The sequence below is a fragment of the Triplophysa dalaica genome, chromosome 4 (assembly GCF_015846415.1).
Source record: "Triplophysa dalaica isolate WHDGS20190420 chromosome 4, ASM1584641v1, whole genome shotgun sequence".
In the NCBI taxonomy this organism is placed as follows: Eukaryota; Metazoa; Chordata; class Actinopteri; order Cypriniformes; family Nemacheilidae; genus Triplophysa; species Triplophysa dalaica.
Window position 1 is genome coordinate 26,190,353 of NC_079545.1, and position 21,178 is coordinate 26,211,530.

The following is a 21,178-nucleotide window of genomic DNA, read 5'->3' on the forward strand; positions in this document are numbered from 1 at the left end:
GCCATGCGCTAACCACTGCGCCAAGGCCAGTGCGCATTAGTCGTGGTACTCATACCAAAAAGTGTCACGGAGACACGAGTTCATGGCCCACTCATGGCACTAGTTGTAACATCACTGAGTGTTTAATGTCGTGATTCTGTCCCTTAAGACCAGGAAAGACATGACATGATGGGGCGGAATCATAGCAGGATCCCTTCACTCTAAAAAACGCTGGGTTATTTGTTTAACCCAACAGCTGGGTTGAGCCTGTTGGGTCATTTTGTTGGGTTATTTTCTTAGTGTTGGGTCATTTTTTGAGTAACCCAAACGCTGGGTTACCAGTCTGGTCCAATTGAGTGACAGTTGAGAGAGTAAACCCCTCCCACTCCTCGACGCATCAGACAAACTTTACCTTCGCGGGCATTTTGATCCACTTCATCTCGGAAAGCTGTTAATCGAAGAATAAAAGGTATGTTTTACGAGTTTTTAATGTATAAAACTATTACTGTAAAAAAAATGCAAAAGTATGCAAAATTCGGCTGTTCGCATTAGGTTTGAAAGTAACGTTACAATCTAGCTTCGTTAGCTTTGGATAGCTAGTCTGTAACGTTATGCCCACGTTGTTCTAATTTACAGCTTTTTAATCATTTAAACTTCCTTTTTGTTGAACATTTCCTCTGAAATGTGTGACTTGTGTGAGGAATTTAGTTCAGTAACTTACGCATCTTGATATTAGTTTAAGGTCGACACGAGAGCGTCGTGTCAAAAGCAAACATCCAGCTCATTTTTTTTTATAAATACCGCTAATGTTCGGTGACGGAACTTAGATTTAAGAGTCTTTTAGACGAGAATGTAGTTGTTAAGAACACAAATACGTGATTTATATATAAACATTACGCCTCTTTGAGATTTTGTTAAGACGCTGTCGGAGGTGTGAGCTTCAGGCGGTCAGCGGTCGTGTCTCCGTGGAGAGCAGTTCTATCTCGGCCATTGCTTCGGGAATAGCCGCTGGCTCTTATAACGTTAGTGGTTAACAATGCGATATAGTTAATTTTGGGTATATGAGACGAACAATTGTTGCTCTTTTTAGACTTATACTTATTCCCGAGTGTGTCGAATTAGTGAAGGGTTGTTTTAACGTTTATAATATTATTTTTTTAAGACTGTATTTCACTTTCTGTACTATATCCCACTCTTCTTCTTTCCCCCACTGACAGCGTGCAGAATAACAGCTAATATTAATGGATCATTCTATTCAAGAGAATGTCAACTGGAACGTGGATGTTTTCATAACAGGCTTAAAGGTAAACATTATTTAGGTAAAATCAATGTTAATGTACTTCTTTATATGTTTATTATAATCCATTGTGCTCTGGGTAGCCCAGTTTCCTTACATTCTTCTCTTGTCTCTTTTTCTCTTTATAGATGAACAAATTGATAAAGAAACCCTCCTGCTGAACATCGGTTTCCAAAAGTGCACACCACACTGTTGTCTACAACTCCCAGGAAAAGAATCCTCTTTAGTAAGACTGCTCCGTGGATATGTCAGGTTAAGCAGTGCTGAAACCGAAAGAACTAACGCTCTTTAAAATGTTTTGTGAGTTTATATGAAGAGGAAAGTTACGGTGTCCCTTTTTCACATCCATAACGCTTGTTTATTTCTTTTTTTATAGAAAACTTGTGCATAGACTTATATTTTATCATATAAATGCGGTTCTATCAACAAGGGTTTAGTAAAATACTTTTTATAGTGTTTTGAAGTGTTAAGTTGTCTAACTATTTATATTTACTTGTGCCACTTTAATAACCTTGTTAAATGTATATGTTAAAATCTAAACTAATGTAATTTATTGAAGTTACTTTTCTTTAAATATGTATAAACATACATTTCATCAAAGTGTTTTATATGCCATTTTATTGTTCATTGAGCATAACATATTGCATGTTTTTATGAATTCCTTTTGATCCTTAATAAAACTATTGATTCTTACTGATGCCTCGAGTATTTCTCTGTGATTTTGTTATTATTATTTTTAAACATTTCGGGTTTGTTTTAAACCATCATTTTTAAGCAAAAGTTGATTTAAATAAAACAACCCAGCATGTTGGGTCAAAGATTTAACCCAACTGGCTGGGTTAAAATAACCCAACGCTGGGTTTGTCCATATTTGACCCAATGTTGGGTTACCAAAATAACCCAAATTGGGTTGTTTTAACCCAGCCTTTTTTTAGAGTGTTGTTTCATGTGGAGAGAGGCTTTTTGGCGCTATTGGCTTGCAATACTCTCTCTCTGGTCTTGTCACTATTCCTGCCCTCTTGTTTCCTTGATAATGCTGGTTATGATTTCATCCCCCACATCTGCCCTCTTCTGATTTAGTTACCTTTATAATGCCCTTGTGTTTTCTGTCATGTGGTGGTTCATTGTTTGTCAAGTGGGTGCAGTTCTTGTTCCCTGGTGTTGTAGTGTAAGTCTAGTTAGTCAAAGTTTATGTAAGTGTTATATTTAGTCTTGTCCAGTCTAGTTTAGAGTTAGTGAGTCTTTGTTCCTGTTAGTACCCTTTATGTTATGATGTTTTACCCCCTCGTGGGTTCTTGTTTCCTGTTTTGTAATTATCCTTAAATGTTTTGTTCACCCCTTACCCTCTGTCTACGTCTGGGTCCTCTGTCTATGTCTTACCCCGAGTTCTATGACAGTTTAAAACGACGCTAACAACAGCGCATTTAACTACCATAACACAAGAGTTAAATTAAAACCTGCATACTTTGAAAGTCATGTCATTTAATAGCTCATGTTTTGCATTGCTAATGCCTGGTTTGCAGCTATAAGCCATGCAAATGCAAGTAAATAACAATAATGTGGAAAACATTAACCAGTCTATTTCAAACATGTTCATTTTACCAAACACTGTAAATATCACTGTAAATGCTAATTGTTCACATTATCCAAAATTATAAATAACTTAAGTTATTTAATAACATTATATAATAACAAAGTGCGTATATATATATATATATATATATATATATAAAATATATAATACAAACTAAAATATATAATAACTATAGTTATTTAGAGTATTTTAATCATAATTGGGTACAGCATTATCAATAACTGTACAGTGATGTTATGAATAAATTTAAAGTGCTTAATAAATGGTAAAGTGTTGTGCAGTTTTGCAATGTGGCATTCTTTCTTCTCTTATTGTCTGCTCTTTTCTTGCCATAGCCAAGTACCTGCAATGCTGCCCTCCATTCTTCATAGGGCTCAGTAGCAGTCGCCTCACAGTACCAATTTTCAAAATACTGGTTATGAGACGGTGGTTTTCTTTCCTTGTTGCATTTCTTGCACAGGATAACATTAGTTTTCTGCTCATATTTTCTTACCAATATGCCCTTCTCCTCTTTTGCCAGATTACTCTTCCTGTAGCACTGTGTGGTGTATGGTACAGAAGGTCGCACAGCTGCAGTCCCAGTGTTTTCCGCAGGAAGTGTTACAATTACCATCATAGGTTGGCATGCAGGTGCAGAAAGGAAAATAACTGGGGGGGCTCCAGGTGAGTGGTTGAGTGCAAGTTGTTGGGGGAGCCCTCTTTGAAGTCGCGCAGCCGCTTGTGGGGGGCCTGGTTGAGGCAGTGCAGGCTGTTGCAATACTGTTTGTGGGTCAAATATTGTTTTGGCCATCCAATCTGTGTTTGGAGGCAAGCTAAAAATGTGAGGTTCATCATTAATTTCACACTGCGTAATCGCTTCTTTTTGGAGTGCTGCCGGAAGCCTATTTTTTGCTGTCATTTGTGCATCTTGAACAGGAATTCCTTGAGTAAAAATATTCCTCTCCTGAGATCTGGCATGTCTGCTGTAACCTCAGCAAGAGGTTACAGATAAATTATTATTATTATTATGATAAATACTCAGTACAGAGAAAGTCATACCTTCTGGTGCTCTCCACTCCAGGTGTCATAATTTTCTTGGTGGTTCCGGACTGTCCTTTGGTCAGGGAGGTTTTGGCATGGAGAGTCAGTCTATTCTTTATGATAATCCCCAAGTGCCTTCCACAAAGTAATAATGCAGGCAGATTCCTCCCTTTCAAGGTAAGACTGTGTTCCCTGATACTAACAAATTATTCAGCCAAGTTCTGTACTGCTCCAAAACCTTCAATGTTGTCAGGTCCTACAGAATCCTTCAGGAATACATACAAATATAAGATTATCACTTATAATCTAAATCATCGAAAACTAGAACCTTTTGTTTCAATAGGTAACAAGTGTCATGGACACTTAAATCAGCAGAAGCAGATCGCCCTGGACAGGTTTGTGTGTGCCTGATCTGGATTTACAGGAGCTAAATGCATGCAAAACAGGTTTTCCATAAATGAATTGCAGTAAGGGATAACAAAACGAGCCTAGTTCCAAATTGTTTCCTTGTCTTTCCACATCCAAAGCAACAGCTCCGAACGAGAAAAAGTGGTTCTTATCTAGAACCCAAACGTTGCTGGGCCAGAAGTAAGTACTGCTTGCGTCAGGTGCTGGGGGCGAGATTACCGTGACCACGGAAGAACCCTGACCACCATTTTTTAAATAAAATTCAATTCAATTCACGATGGACGCAAAACAAAAGCAACACTGGTTTCATTGTGATTCGCCGTGTTTGGATCCAGATGTACGCAGGCAAAGCCATGAACATCACAAGCTACGCAACGTTCCAGGCATTTTTTCGTTTGCAGTAAAGGGCTATCTCATTCTTGCTGAGGCGTAGTAGCACATCATCATGTGAAGGCTGCATGAGCTGTTATTCCATCTCTTCAAGCTTTGCCACAATAAGCCTGTCCAGGTCGTTTTGGCATCCAGAGAAAGAAAGGGTGGCCAAAGTAGCGTTCTGTCACAGGTACTCCAGTTATGGCAAAAGGGCAAAAATCAACCACATCCAGTCCACATTGGTGTAGTCTACTACTGGTTGGTTCTATCAGTTCACGGTCCTCTTGATTCTATGTTCCACATGCTGGTAAAGTTGGCTGAGGTTTTGTAGATCTTGCCACTAAATCTAGGAATACAGACAATACAAATTGAACAGATTGAACAACTATTACTGGCATTTACTATTCAAATGTTGTTTAGGTATTGTCACTTTGTCACATATCTTTTCATATCTCAAATGTATGATTAATTGGTTGGGCCATGGGAGATATAAACAGTCTTCAAACAGTTTTATCAAGGCTCTGTGGATTTTGTGTTTTGCCATCCAGATAGCAATCCATTTAAAGGTTTGACCTCTGAAGGCTCCAAACTGGATTTCATGCTGGCCTAAAAGGTTTATTTTATTGCCCGGATCGACAGCTCTTCGTGCAGATTCGGAGACTTTATCCGGGGACAGTCACTTTTAGAGCAGTTGAAGAAACACACATATTAATATTCCCATCAGATCTCTTCCTAAACCGAGGCTCCATATCTATTAACACAAAAACCAACAACAAAACATACTCAGATACCATGTATTTATAGAAAAAGAAATGTCGAATCAGAGTTGTTGTATTTAAAGCACAGGCGATGTTAATTGTTAATATTTAATTGTTTGTTCTTTAATTGCTGTTTAAGTCATATAAACCTATGTTAATTGATAATACTTTTTCAGTCCTTTGAAGTCATTTACAGTGGCAAGAAAAAGTATGTGAACCATTTTTTTATTTCGTGGTTTTCTGAATGAATTTGTCATAAAATGTGATCTAAGTCAAGGGTATTGACAAATAAAATAACCCAACATTTTTTAATCTTTCATGTCTTTATTGAGAACAACCAAAATAACCTTATAGTGCTTGTGGAAAAAGTATGTGAACCTTTGAGTTAATGACTTCAAAAAAGCTAAATGGAGTCTTGTTAAGATAATAAGTTTGGAGGTGTGTACTACAGCTACTTTAACTGATAAAATTCCCTCAAACTTTTGGAGTTTGCTCTGCACAAGAAGAACATGCTTATGTGAGCCATGACTCGACAAAAAGCACTTTCAGAGGATCTACGATCAAGAATTGTTGATTTACACAAAGTTGGCAAGGGTTACAAAGTTATTTTCAAAGACTTTAGAAATTCACCAGTCTAGAGTTAGGCAAACAATCTACAAACGGAGACACGTTAGGACTGTTGCTACTCTACTAAGAAGTGGGCGCCCAGTCAAAATGACACCAAGAGCACAACAAAGACTCATCAATGAGGTAAAGAAACAACCCCAAATGACAGCCAAAGATTTGAAGACATCATTGGAACTTGCTCTCATCTCTGTTCAAGAGTCTACAATACGTAAAACACTGAACAAGCAGGGTATACATGGCAGGACAACACGAAGGAAGCCACTGCTTACTTGAAAGAACATTGATGCACTCCTGAAGTTTGCACAAGAGCACATTGACCCTCCTCAGCGGTATTGGCTAAATGTTTTGAGTACTGATGAAACTAAGATTTTCTTATTTGGAAAAAACACACAGCACTACATCTAGCATAAAAAGGGCATGGCATATCATCCCAACTGTAAAATATGGTGGAGGAAACATCATGTTTTGGGCCTGCTTTGCTGCATCAGGGCCTGGCCAGCTTAGAATCATTGAGGGGAAGATGAATTCCCAAGTATATCAGACAATTCTTCAGGATAATGTGAGAATGTCCGTACGTCAGCTGAAATTGTGTAAAAGGTGGGTGATGCAACAGGACAACGACCCAAAACACAGGAACAGGTCCACAACAGAATGTCTTCAGAAAAACAAAATCCACCTTTTGGAGTGGACAAGTCCGAGCCCAGACCTCAACACAATAGAGATGCTATGGATTGACTTAAAGAGGGTCATACACATGAGACGTCCAAAGAACATGACAGAGGGGGGGTCAGCCAGTTGTTAATTCTAAGGGTTGAATTACTTTTTCCACTGCCATTTTGAATGTTGAATGAGTGTGAATATAAATTCAATAAAGACATGAAAGATCTGATTTTTTGTTATTATCTTTAATCGCATTATGTTTGTCAATACCCTTGACTTGAAGATGAAGATCAGATCACATTTAATGACAAATTTATTCGGAAAACAATGAAATTCCAATCGGTGTACATACTTTTTCTTGCCACTGTAAATGAATATCGCCTGCGTTATGCTTTAATCCAGCCCAGGTCACCTATTTCAAATATTTTAAATTAAAACATAAATTTTTATAAGTAAATAGCATATTTACAATAACAGAATTGCATTTTTATGCTACTACCATCTCCTCCACTTTCGTTAAATCTTCAATTTTCACAATACAAAAGACCGTATAATATCTAAACTGTAACAGTGTATCAAACGTTCATAAACACCTTCTAAATGAGCAATATTAACTTGGATGTAAATTAACTTTACGTTGTTGAATCCATTTGTATCAAGGTAACGATCTAAACAGTCTAATGTACCGTTCACATTTTCTTAATAGCGCAAGAAAGAAAAATATTTTCCCTCCACTACGACAACGAAACGAAAAGATGGAAGCGTGAAGAAACAGCAGCTGTATCTCATTGGTCAATTTTGTGGTCTAATTGATGGTAGAATTCTGGCAACGTCGCGAGTCCTGATTAGACAATGCTACAAAAAATTAGCTAGACAGATGAGCGGCTTAGGGCGACACAGGAAAGCTATCAGTTTCAAACAATCTACAAATCCAGCATTATATCAACCGATCATATAACATCCATCACTGAAATACCCTAAACAAACAAATACTCCTCGACTTCTCTCTCTATCGCAAGTAACGAGATGCAGCTGCAGGCCCACAGCGCAGCCAATCTTTTTGCAGCGCAGCCAATCTGGATGTTAGGCGTGCTATTTCTTTTGCCTTGCCGGGGGCGTGCTTTTTGGGATAATTGCCCAATAAGGGACTAAGAGAAGTTAAGAAACAGATTTTCATTTTCCCAAAAAAACTTTCCGAAACCTATACGAATGCCGGGGGAGTGTATCGAGCACTGAATTACTAAGTAATACGTCCAATTTAATTTTTTTTGACAAGTTGACAATGTCAAGCATGAGAAGACAGCACTTTTACATTGTAAATAATTCAGAATGCATGAAATTCAGTTGCATGGATTCTTTCAAATAAATAACTGAGTTTTTTAGTGCTGGATTGTTGTTGATTATTTATGCTGATCTGATATGTCAGACTCTGATCACTGACAAATTATAAACATCTACTTTGTGTTCCACAGGACAATGACCATATGGGTTATATTAATAACCGCATAAGTATTGATGAACCTTCACATTCATGCAAACCTGACCAGACTCATCTAGATTAATAACCTGCGGTTAATAAACTGAGTTTACTGAAAGTTCTGATGCATGCCATCAAGAGTACATCTGACCATCTTAACACTAAACCAAAAGAAAGCTAATACACTATTTAGTCTTCTACTTTGTCTAAGTCTATTTATGTTGCACTGTCTACAGTAGTTCAGGCTTCAAAATGCATGAGCGTAGGTGGACGTGACAAATGTCTTCAAACACAGCTTTAAAAATAAGGAGTTAAAGTTTGACTAGTTAAAAAAGACATGCAAATTTAATAAGGCAAAGACAAACTATTTTCAGAGTGCAAATGCAATTTTGTTTGAATCCATGGGGTTTATTTACACTTGCATTGTGGGGGCAAGTTTTACAATTTCCTTATCTAAATGAATAGCCCTATGTAAATGCACTTCAGTGGGAATGAAGAAACTTTAACTTTTTACTTACAGTGACAACATTGCTGGTGAAAAATGCTGAAAAATAAATATGGGCTGGCACTTTCTACTTGTAGACAAAGTTTGATCTGATGGAAAGCCAGATGAACGTCTCACTGAAAAGTCTGTATTAATAAACCGCTCAAATGTAATGTAATTTAATTTAATAATTACTTATTTTAATATTTTTCCTATAGAACATTTTGTGAAACATAAACAACAGACGTACTGACTTAATAGACCACCTTTGTCTTGCAACATGATGGTCAGTTCTGATCACATGTTCAAGAATCTTTTAACTAATGTCCCCTTTAGTTACACACTTCTGCGTCACGTTATACAATCTACAGTCAACAAGCACTTCAAGTTCAACTTAAACGATTTGGAAGTCATTTTATCCTAATTTGCAACCGAAAAGTCTTTCCTATGAGATAATAAAGGACAGGTTGTAGCTTTTGAGGGTCGGTTAGAAGTAAATAATCTATGCTTCCCAACAGGCTTGCATTACACATACGATGAAAATAAAAGCCTGTTGTTTAGGTAGCCTCGTAGGAGCTGTTTGTACATTATTGTACCATATTGTTCTATAATTAATAGCTGCATTTTGTTGTTACAACCACTAGGTGTCACTAGCAAGGACTGCTGTAACTACGCTTCAAGCAATGATCTCTTTATTTCTGTACTTTTGAAAAGAAAGTTCTACACTACGACTAGAATTGCAAAAAGAAAAAAAGCAAGTTCATACTTTATTATAAATGTAACTATAAGTTATAAGGAAATGGCATGCGTCTCTTTGGCCATAAGACCGGTACCGTTGCGTCATCTGACTGCGCCATCAGAACTGTATCGTTCTGTTTGCCGATTGGCTTAGGTTTACGTCAATCACAGTGAGGCACCAATCATTTGCAATATCCTAAATTTACAGTTACATTGCATCAGCCTTCTTGTTTCCGGGAAGCGTGCCTGTCGGGTCTGAATCAGGAGGCGCATTACCAAACTGTAGATTGTTGGATCGTGACATTTGTTCGTCCCTGTGATATTTTGGTCTAATTATGTCGGACAAGACCGTGACCGAACAGTTGAAGGCTTTGCAGATGGACGAGAAGAAGGTACGGAATGTGCTTATGGTCATTGTAGTTTGCCGAGTTGCTAGTGTTCAGTTTAAGCTAATGTAATATGACAATATGTAACATTTTTGAATGACCTGGTTGGTTATTTATAGGTTTCGCATTGCTATCCGCTTTGGTTTCTGTATCACTGACACGTTTGAACTCCACGTTGTTTGTTGACAGTAAAGATTGATTGACAGTTGACTGTAATACATGTCACACCCTGCCTTGTTTCTTTCATTTAGAATAGCAAAGATGGAGGAAAGAAGAAAAGCAAGAATGCTGGTGGAGATGCAGGTGGAAAGACTGAGGTATGTTTTTCTTCTTCTTCTGTGTTGTGTTGCAGACATACATTAACACCTCTGGTAGAGAAGTACCTATGGTTTCAAATCAAACCTCAAGTAGGCATACCCGTATATATGTAATCCTATTAAGATCAATACATAGAACACATGTATTGATGATGGTATTGTGGGTAACATGCTGTTGCCAAGAATATTGGTTGTGTAAAGATGAAATGACTTTACGTGTGTTATTTCAGTTCAAATACGTGCTTTTCATCCTCTATAGTTGAGTCCTCCACCACAGTACATTGAGGAGCGTCTGTCCATTTATAACAAGCTCAAGGCTGAACATGACACTTTGCTGTCTGAGAAAGCAGCGAAGGACAGCAAGCCCATCAAGATCACGCTGCCTGATGGAAATGTCATTGATGGGGAGTCCTGGAAGACCACACCATACCAGGTTGCCTGTGGCATCAGGTTAGTTTTTTAACTGAACATCATTCTTGAGGTCGCCAAGGGGGTTTATAGCAATAGACTTTAAGACACATGAAAAGTTACTATACGTCATTTTGTGTCCTGTCCGAGTGAAATGCATTACAACAAAAGGTGCGACTACCCCGTAGAGTCTCTTTCAAAGGCAGCTAAAATTGTCAAAAAACTTCAAACTCATGCAATAACTGGTGACTGTTTTTCCCCTTAACAGCCAAGGCCTTGCTGATAACACTGTAATTGCCAAAGTGAACAATGGTGTGTGGGATCTGGACAGACCCTTAGAGGAAGACTGCAGTCTGGTGTTTCTTAAATTTGATGATGAAGAAGCACAAGCAGTAAGTTTAGTTGTCAGTCTGTATTTAAGTACCTAATATGGTTGCTTTCACATACATTGACAACCGTGTGAATTGAACTTTTCGGAACTCGCAACCGCATTAATGATAGAAGCCGAGCTGTGTGAATGGGACCGTACTTGACAAATAATTGTCATCATGTCAATGATTTAATTCGATATCGTGATGCTTTGCATCCTCAGTTTTAAATATTACTGCACAAGACTGTCTCCCTTCCACTTTTCGTCTTTCTTGCCAAAGCCCCACATTAGAACTACGCTCCATATGCGTGTGCTTCTTTCACAACACGAGTAGTCGCATCTACAAGAGCAAACTCACCTCATCGGGGCAGAGGGAGAGAGATTTCTAAAATTACAGTCTGAAAGATGAATTTATATGGTTCATGTCAAAATCAGATAAGATAGCAAGACAATGCAGCGATTCAGAATCGTTCACATCAGCATCCCAAAAGATCATAAAACTGATATTCAACAGGCCTAGTGCAGAATACACCAAGTGACAATATTTTATAGGTGTTCATATATGCCAATGCAATTCCTTTCTTGTATAAACTTAATGTATGCATCCATTGCGGTTAGAATCGCACCATTGCAAAACCAATACTTTCTGTTGATCAAGAAGATGACATTTTTCCTTATTACGTCAGTCACTATAATTGCAGGTGTCACATGTGAATAGAAATGGGCTTGCCTTTGGTTGGATGTTCATACAGACAGTATTCCAGTTGTAACAGTACTTTTCATGTAGCCATAGGCATTAGGGCTGGGTATCGATTCTGATGTTCTGATTCCGATTCACAAGTTCTCGATTTGAGTCAATGATTACAGATTTAATATAAATCCTATAGGTAATTCTAAAAAATTCAGTAAACATCAGATTACCAATTAAAAACGAAGATGAAGAGCCACAAACCTGTATATGAAACTTTATACACATTTGGGTATATTGGAACAGAACAGTGTCATAGCTTGATCAAACAGGATCAGGTTATTTTTCCTTTAAGATACAGTATAACAACAAAATGTCATTAAATGTGCTGTAAAGAGAGGCAATCATTTGAATCATGTGAAGATGTTAAATTTGACCACACGCCCACATCTGCCATGTTAATTAAGTAATAAAAGAACGAAATGCTTTCTGTTGTGACATCCATCTATTGTCAAACGAAAAGTGACATCTATTGGAAAGTAGTAGCAATAATATTCACATTAATGAATTTTCATTGCTTGTGGAAATATGAAAGAAAGAAAACGATCAAACGTTTTTTTGCGCAAAGCCCTAATAGGCATATTGTGTCCTTAAGTTGGTTAAAAATAGTATAATATTTAACATACAATAGTGTTACAAAGTTTTATCGTTAGATGACTTCGCTGTACCAAACATCTCTTTGTCAAGCTATGTAGAAGTCCTGGTTTTATATCAGAATGCTTTTTTTTAGGTTTATTGGCACTCCAGTGCGCACATAATGGGAGAGGCAATGGAGAGAGTCTATACTGGCTGCCTTTGTTACGGACCCCCCATCGAGAATGGCTTTTACTATGACATGTACCTTGACAATGAGTAAGTCAAACCTATTCTCTGTTTGTCTGTGTGTTTTTATGCTGGATTGAATTTTTACTCAATATAACGGCAGTATTATAGATTTGAGCTCCAGGGCTGTAGATTGCAACTATTTTTACCTGCCAGTGTGACCTGGTGCTACTGCCAAACTTATTTTATTTTTTTTGTACAAATTTTTGCATTTATGATGCGCAGAAATGTTATATTGTGTGAGCGACGCATCCAGTAACTCTAATCCGCCTCCCCTCTTTCAGCCATTCAAGTATCTATCGTGAACGTGCCCCGCCCCTTAAGCCGTAATGCGTGGGTAAGAGTCACATAATCGCATTCAATTACATTGATGAAGTATAAGGACCGACAGAGTAGATGAGTGAAGCTCTTACTCTTGCAACTAAAATAAATATGTTTCGCCTGCAGAATGCATGAAATTCCACGGCTATGGAACAAAACCGTAACAATAAGGAAATATGTCGCCTGTATTGTAAGCAGTGTGATGCTAATGCAGGAAACAACATTTGCAACAATGAAACACTTAACTTTAAGCACTATACTATTGTATAAAGCTCTCCAACAATGCTGCAAAGCATACAAAGTGTTAATCATAACGTTACTAATCTGAAAGTCTTAATGTATAAAAGCCAAGCAATCAATGCAGCTTTCATAAAGAAAAATTACTAAAAGCCCAGAACACAAAATACTAAACGGAGTTTGCTTTCACGTCTTCTTACTCTAGAAACAACATATATGGCAATTTTGACTCATTTTTTATGTTTATAAGCAAGTTTCCTTGTAAAAGCAGTCTGTTTCACTTTAACATAAACATTTTGGAAACGTATGTGTCACGGTATATTGGATATATCCGTATACTCGCTCTTAAAGGGTCAGCAGTATGATGAAGTTTATCATTTTCAGCAAACAACAAAGAACGGCCCAAAAACATTTACTGATATTAAAGGAATTGTGTACTTGCGTACGCCGTTCACAATAAATGAAAAAAGTAGCATACAATAATTTAGTTATTAAAGATGTGCTTTAAAAATGCTAAAGTGTTAAAAGACTTTATGTATAAACAATAATGATTTAAATTCATTTGTAATTTCATCAATAATGCATTAAACATCTTTGAAGGTAGTTTTAGTTTTAATTTTTTTCTTACATCACCCCCGAGTCTGTTGCTACCAAATTAAGGGCTGGTGCCACCTACTGTATGGCTTGGTAGAACCAGTGCCACCTCTCTCATGTGTTAGTCTAGAGCCCTGAGGTCTCCAAATTTATGATGCCGAATTAAAGTTCACACGTGTGCTATGCCATTAAAGTCTCATTAATTCATTTGTAGTTAGATGATTATGATAAGAAATAAAACATTTGTTCTTTTTGTTCAGTAATACAAGAATTCCTTTCAACAATTCCTTGACCTTTTGTTTGACCAGAATCTTTCAAATGACTTTAGATAAGTAGGAGAGAACATAATGCTGTAATCTCTGGTTGAAAGTCAATTCATGCAGATGTTATTTAAATGTCATTTTTTCTGCGCATGGTTCTGTCAAGTTCAGAACAGTTAGTCTCTAAAAATGCATTGCTTGCATATGTCAGAGTGAGTCATAGAGGATGATGACTGCATGAAGAGAAAGATTCTTTGGTTTGAGGCACCTGTAAAATGTTTGCCAATATGTTGCCACTCTTGTCGTTATTGAAGAGCTTGTTTATAAGAGTTTATTAATATAACCCATGAACCTTTTTGACTGCTTCCTTCTGTGGCCTCTTCTGTTTACCCGTTTTGCCTCTCTGCCTCACTCCCTTCTGTCTCCTGGTTCTCAGAGGCGTATCAAGTAATGATCTCCCCTTTCTGGAGAACTTGTGTAAAAAGATCATCAAAGAGAAACAGCCCTTTGAGAGGCTGGAGGTAAAGAAGGAGACTCTTCTGGAGATGTTCAAGGTAGGAGCTTTCTTTTTTAAGAGAAGCATGAGCTCTTCCTGTGAATAGCCCCTTAAAGTCACCATGAAATTAAACCGTGAAATAAGTGTTTTACACAGTGTTGCAGTGATTATTCTAAATTATTTATCCGTGCACACCATTTTTTTCCTTAATTAATTTGCACTTGTTATCTTTAATCAAAAACATTAAGCTCGTCTCCCCCTCTTAACAACAACTCTTCACCACATGACGTCAGCAACAATAAAGAGGTAGGACTATACTTGCTGTCCAATGTCCAGGGATGTGTAGCCCTCCCCTCCAGGCCCAACTTATAACAAAGCAATCAAAAAGGGTAGTGCAAAATAAACCCCACCCTACATTTTCTTGTAGCTGTTTTCACTTGGATATGTCACGATACGGAAAAGAAGTCAATCGCAACTTACTTTTCATGGTGACTTTAACACTATAGTGCTTTGAAGTTCACAGCAACGAAATCTCACTCTTTTTTTGTTTCTAGTACAATAAGTTCAAGTGCAGAATCCTGAATGAGAAAGTTACCACCCCAACAACTACAATTTACAGGTATGATTTTTGGTTGTAAAAACACGTTCCTTATTAGTGTATTGCTACTTATTTTATACTGTTTTATTTTAATATAGCTTTAATTTAGTTTACTGCTTCTTAAGAGGTTTTCTTTGCTTCTTCTTTAGATGTGGCCCTTTGATCGATCTGTGCCGAGGTCCTCATGTAAGACACACTGGAAAGATCAAGGCCCTGAAAATCCACAAGGTCCAGAACTCTTACTTCTTTTCAAATGTTTTTATTTTCTCTCAAAAATCTCCATGAATCCCCTGATTACATTTATCTTGAAAATGTTTTTTCATCAGCTAAAAACTGCACTCCAGCAGTCATGAAATACAGGAAAATGTTTGCAAATAGTTCTTAGAAGTAGCATGTGGAACACTAGGGATATTACGATTCACTCAGCTCATGAGATTCACTATAGTGATCTCACAATGCAATTTTTTCTTCATTTGATTTCTACAAAATGAGAAGACAAAAGAAAATATTTCTCAAATGCTGCACATTTCTTTGTAAAAAAAAAAACAATATTTTATGTCAATTAAGACGACTAAATCAAAGGGATTTGATTAGATTGTTTATTTAAATGGCAATTTTAAAACAAATTCCAAAAAAAAAATGAATAATAAAAAAGTATCTCTAATATAAACAAACTAAGACTTTGTTTGTCGGTTTCCTAACTGGATGCTTTAAATTTAGAAATAAAAGATATCAGCATATCCACGTTTTCTACATTTGCTGTAAACACAGCGGCCCCTGCTGGTCAAACCATTTATCACGATTCATTTAAAATCTCAACATATTATAACCGATTTTCAACCAGCTCACAGTGAACCTTTACATCTCTATTCAACACATTTAACACTTGACTTACTCTTAATTTCAAGTGCTGTGCAAACATAATCCTCTAAAGGCTTTTCCTGACTTCGCGTGTAGACTGTAACATAATGTATAGTTTCAGAACTGATCTATTTGATATCCATTCACAGAATTCCTCCACATACTGGGAAGGTAAAGCTGATATGGAGACCCTACAGAGGATCTATGGCATCTCTTTTCCTGATTCTAAGATGTTGAAAGAGTGGGAGAAATTCCAGGAAGAAGCCAAAAACAGGGATCATCGCAAACTGGGACGAGTATGTTTAGATATATACTGTAGATATAAATATTGATGTATATTCATCCACTCTCTTCTGAAGATTTTTTTTATATAAATTTATAGACTTGTTATCCCTAAATCATAAATGCATGTGAAATATGCAGTAATGTTTTCATAGCACTAATTTGGCCTGTGCAGTTATCCATGTGAATTATGTGAATCACTTCTAGGAGAAAATTAATCATACTAGAAGTAAACAGTGCTAACTTAAATCTATAGCAGCCTGTCAGGTTCAGTAGTTTAAATTTCAAATCCAAATGAACAAACACGCATCCTTATCGGAAGCTAATCAAAATAAAGAGAAAGTAGCAGATTACACATTTTTTCAATGAACAGCACGAGGACAAAACTGCTCACAATAGAGTACATGGGGACGTGTTGATGTGCTAATGACTCGGGCAGCAAGCTGTCCTCTATCCCGTCTGATACACCGTGCAGGGAGTCTCGCTGGGGTGACTGAAGACAGGTCTGATAGGTGGGCCGAAGGGGAGAGAACAGGGATTGAGCTCATAAAGAAGGCAGATGCCTGTCTCCTTAATGTGCCATCTGTTCATGGGCAGGCTGATTGGTGCACCGGGAGCACTTTGTCACAACAAAAGCAAGAGTGTTAATCAGCCATTTGTCCTAGTTTTCATCTCTCCTGCACGTTTGCACTTTTATCTTTGTAGCCACAAGTCTGTCTAACAATGGATTCTATCACCTTTTAATGTTTCATACTTTCTCACTGTTTTTATCCTCAATCCTCTTGTTTTGTCATTCCAGGAGCAAGATTTGTTTTTCTTTCATGAACTGAGCCCAGGTAGCTGTTTCTTCCTCCCTAAAGGAGCCTACATCTATAACACGCTCATCGAGTTTATTAGGGTGAGTTTGCACACTTGGAATTCATAACGCATCGCTGCCACAGAGCAGATATCATACATTTTAAAAAATTACAAAACCCAGCGAAACATGGGTGTGATTTGGAGCTGGGGTTGCTTGGGTCTATTAGGATATGCTAAATTGCATTTTATGACTGTCGTGGTTCAGTAGACCATGTAATGGATGGGTCGCTCCTCTTGAAGGACCCTGTTAACGATTGTGGGCCAACCAGTTGAATATTTATTTGGTGTTTTTTTACGGACCGGTTTGTTATTTTTTGTTTACTGTGTTACATTTTACAATGCAGAGTGAATACAGGAAGAGGGGATTTCAGGAAGTGGTCACACCAAACATCTACAACAGCAAACTGTGGCAAACGTCAGGGCACTGGCAACACTACAGCGAGAACATGTTCTCCTTTGAGGTGGAGAAGGAGATCTATGCGCTTAAGCCTATGAACTGCCCTGGACACTGGTAGACGATCCTTTTATGTTTTTTTGACCTCCTGTTGACACAAAAATGTAGTCAATGTCTTGATATTTCAAAACTATATGACTTTCTTTCTTCTGCAGAACACAAAAGAAAATATTTTGAAGAATGGTGTTAACCAAAGAGCGACAACACCCATTCACTTGTTGTTTTTGTATCCATGCAATAGAAGTGAGTGGGTGCTGACGCTTTACGGTTACCAACTTTCTTCAAAATATTTGTCAAGAGAATTGTGAATGAACTGAATAATACTTGGTATTTGTTACTTGGCATTGAGAGTAAACAAAACTACTTTTATTGTGATAATCCTTTTGTTTGTTTGACAGTCTGATGTTTGACCACCGGCCACGATCTTGGAGGGAACTACCTCTGCGTCTGGCTGACTTTGGAGTTCTGCACCGCAACGAGCTGTCTGGAGCTCTGACCGGCCTGACCAGAGTCAGACGCTTCCAACAGGATGACGCTCACATTTTCTGTTCAATGGACCAGGTACACACGTCAGTGTGTAATAAAACATGCTGGTTTTGTAGTCATTGTCATTTACAGTGTTTGGCCCATTAGTTCATGAATCATTATAGATTTTTTGAGGATTATTTTGTGTGACAAATAGTTGAAAATAAATAGCAGATAAGCTTTTCTAAGTTTGTCATAGTCTTAAAGTTTTAAACCATAATTGAATCAGGACCATTTTATTGTTCTTACTCCCGTTTATGTGAGTAGGGCACTCTTAAAATCAGGTACAAAATGTAAAAAAAAAACAATTAATTTAGGATGTGTTGTTATGTCCGGTATTGTTTGTGGAATTATTGAATAAATAACAACCAAAAATGTCCTCTTTTTTTTATAATCCTACAAACAATACCGGTCATAACAAGAAAACATCTGATTAGAGTACAATATTACGATGTTAAGATATAAAAAATGTCAAAAAAATCGGTTTAATCTTATATGCTTTGTTTTTCATGAAATTATAAATAGTTTTTATCATATAGTGACTATTTTGCATCATAAAGTTCATTTTTGCACACAGCCTATGGTATAAAATGTATTGTAAAGAATACATTATACAGATTACAGCAGATACAGTTTATATAAGGAATATATTGGTCTGTTATTATAATAGATAATTGCAGCTCTAGTTTTTGGGCATTTTAATGAGGTGTAATGATGCATTATTGTATTCACTGATTAGATTGAGTCTGAGATAAAGGGTTGCCTGGACTTCCTGCGGACAGTGTATAATGTATTTGGCTTCACCTTCAAACTGAACCTCTCCACCAGGCCAGAGAAATTCCTTGGAGAGCCTGAAGTTTGGGACCAGGCTGAGAAGGTATACAATAAGAAACCAATAATGTCTATTGTATATTGTAAATTTTTCAGGAGTGTGTTTTTAGTGCTATTAACAAAAATATGGTATAAGGGTTAATTTCGGGAATGTGTTATTTTTAATGTAGTTCATCTTCTACGCATGATAACTTATGCACTGTAATATCTGGTGTCATTTACATGAGATACCTATTTGTCTTCTTTAGCAACTAGAGAACAGCCTGATTGAGTTTGGTGAGAAGTGGATTCTGAATCCTGGTGATGGTGCATTTTATGGACCAAAGGTACAAACCGACAGATAAATAAAGAATAATATGAACGTGGATTAAATTACGTTTTTCATTTAAAACTTTTTGCTGTTTTGTGATACAGATTGATATTCAGATCAAGGATGCCATTGGCCGATATCATCAATGTGCCACCATTCAGCTAGACTTCCAGCTACCCATTCGCTTCAATCTCTCATTCGTTAGGTATACTGTAAAATCTTCTGTTATATTGAAAGAATATTTTATTTAAAAAAAGAAAAATTGTTTATTTTACTAAATTTTTGTTCAATACAAAAAAAATGAAGAGTGTACATTCTGTTTCAATGTATATATTGATCACACTGTACAAGCACCATAAAAGTGTATTTAACTCAAGAACTATATTCTTTTAGAGACATCCAATGTTGTTAACTAAAATTCTAGCTGCTTTATCTCCTTCTCAAAATCAGTCTGGAGGTTACAATATGAGACGCAACTTTTATATAATTTCCACACTACATTTTATTGACTGAAGTCTTTATGAACTGTTGTCATGTGGAAAGAAGGACAGTACACATTCTTCATTTTTTCCTTTCAAATTGCACTTGACAAATAACTGCCAATGATTTTAAAACAAGCAGGCAGCGAATGATGTGAATTTGTGTACACCGTTGCTTCGGAAACCTTTTCTTTAATGTTCCCTTAAATTTTTGTACGAACTGTATTAAACAGAACCGTACTCAAGCTTGTTGTAACCTCAGATTGTATATTTCTGTATCCTGTACAACAGTGTCACTCTGTGGTCACATTTGAGTATTTACAACTCTCTTGCATTTCACTTCACACGATTATTATACATTTAAAGGCAAACCTTTCTCTTTTCAGCCATGATGGTGATGACAAAAAGAGACCTGTGATCATCCACCGAGCGATCCTGGGCTCAGTGGAAAGAATGATTGCCATCCTGACCGAAAACTATGGGGGAAAGTGGTAAGCTGAAGAGGAAGAGACTATCATGAGACACACCATATGTGCAGATCTCAACTTTATGTGTAACTGTTTCTGTTTTCTTCAGGCCACTGTGGCTCTCTCCAGGTCAGGTGATGGTTGTTCCTGTTGGACCCACCTGTGATGAGTATGCCCAAAGAGTAAGTCACAATTGAGCTACTTTTCTGGTTCCAGTGTCAACTATCAAGTCCTTGTTAGCAAACTGCCTACTTGTCGACTTCAGGTACAGAAAGAGTTTCACAATGAAGGGTTGATGACGGATGTGGATCTGGATCCAGGCTGCACCCTAAACAAGAAGATCAGGAATGCACAGCTAGCCCAGTACAACTTCATTTTAGGTAACTTAAATAAAGATTTCTTATACATAATACAATTGCTTTTTACGGTTGTCAAAGTAGGTCACTTCTAGATAATATTTGAAGCTTTATAAACGTATTGCCATGAATTGTACATTAACTTTGTGGCTTATGCTCTGACAGTGGTGGGTGAAAAGGAAAAGACGAGTGAAACTGTAAATGTAAGGACTCGTGACAACAAGGTGCACGGAGAGAGGAGTTTGACAGACTGCATGCAACGGCTCAAAGAGCTGAAGGCCTCAAGAAGCCGAAATGCAGAGGAGGATTTCTGAGAGCCTCAAGCTTCCTGCCAAGTTTTCCTTCATATGCCCGATCACAGGCAACGGTGTGGTCTTCTGCAGAGGAAATCATCAATGACCTTTCAATAGAATCTGTGTAATTCGCTTGCTCTTATTTTAAATCTATGAGAATATTTTTAATGAAGCATCTAGTTTTTCTAAACATCTGTAAGATGGGTTAACTGTAAAAAAAAGATTCATTTGTTAAATGTCCAATGTTCTTCATGATAAGGGCTTTTCTGTCAATATTTGGGATATTTTGAGTGTGGTTTAATGAGGATTATCACTTGCATCTTGTCTAAAAGAGGTCAAACAGAATAAGAAATAAAATGGTGTCTTTCCACTCTTTGGAAATGTCTTGTGTTGTAACCTGTGTTTAAAGCTAGAATGCCTGAAATCAATCTCTATTATTAAAGGGGAGAGTGGGGTAAGTTGATCCACCCACTGTATCTTTAAAGATGGAA

General features: G+C 37.2%; 1 protein-coding gene and 1 long non-coding RNA gene across 2 annotated transcripts; both read left to right on the forward strand.

The window, feature by feature from the left end:
* The first annotated feature begins 224 nt into the window (after positions 1-224).
* On the forward strand, positions 225-1,870 carry LOC130419851 (uncharacterized). The gene is made up of 3 exons (XR_008906550.1): positions 225-448; positions 1,197-1,283; positions 1,405-1,870. It is a non-coding gene; the product is annotated as an uncharacterized LOC130419851 (long non-coding RNA).
* Positions 1,871-9,646: 7,776 nt separating this feature from the next.
* On the forward strand, positions 9,647-21,178 carry tars1 (threonyl-tRNA synthetase 1). The gene is made up of 19 exons (XM_056747018.1): positions 9,647-9,806; positions 10,052-10,117; positions 10,377-10,567; positions 10,794-10,917; positions 12,374-12,495; positions 14,314-14,431; positions 14,928-14,992; positions 15,121-15,199; positions 15,982-16,128; positions 16,914-17,012; positions 17,317-17,483; positions 17,825-17,987; positions 18,691-18,828; positions 19,031-19,108; positions 19,197-19,297; positions 19,958-20,062; positions 20,148-20,220; positions 20,304-20,418; positions 20,560-21,178. Exons 1-19 carry the CDS (start codon positions 9,750-9,752, stop codon positions 20,706-20,708), a joined length of 2,157 nt encoding a protein of 718 aa, XP_056602996.1. The 5' UTR covers positions 9,647-9,749; the 3' UTR covers positions 20,709-21,178.

Bases quoted from the DNA above. Each gene is read 5' to 3' on its own strand.
- tars1 (XM_056747018.1), top strand. From the start codon at position 9,750: ATGTCGGACAAGACCGTGACCGAACAGTTGAAGGCTTTGCAGATGGAC. The intron at 10,568-10,793 runs GTTAGTTTTTTA...TCCCCTTAACAG, and splicing joins CAGGTTGCCTGTGGCATCAG to CCAAGGCCTTGCTGATAACA. The intron at 17,484-17,824 runs GTAGACGATCCT...TTTGTTTGACAG, and splicing joins ATGAACTGCCCTGGACACTG to TCTGATGTTTGACCACCGGC.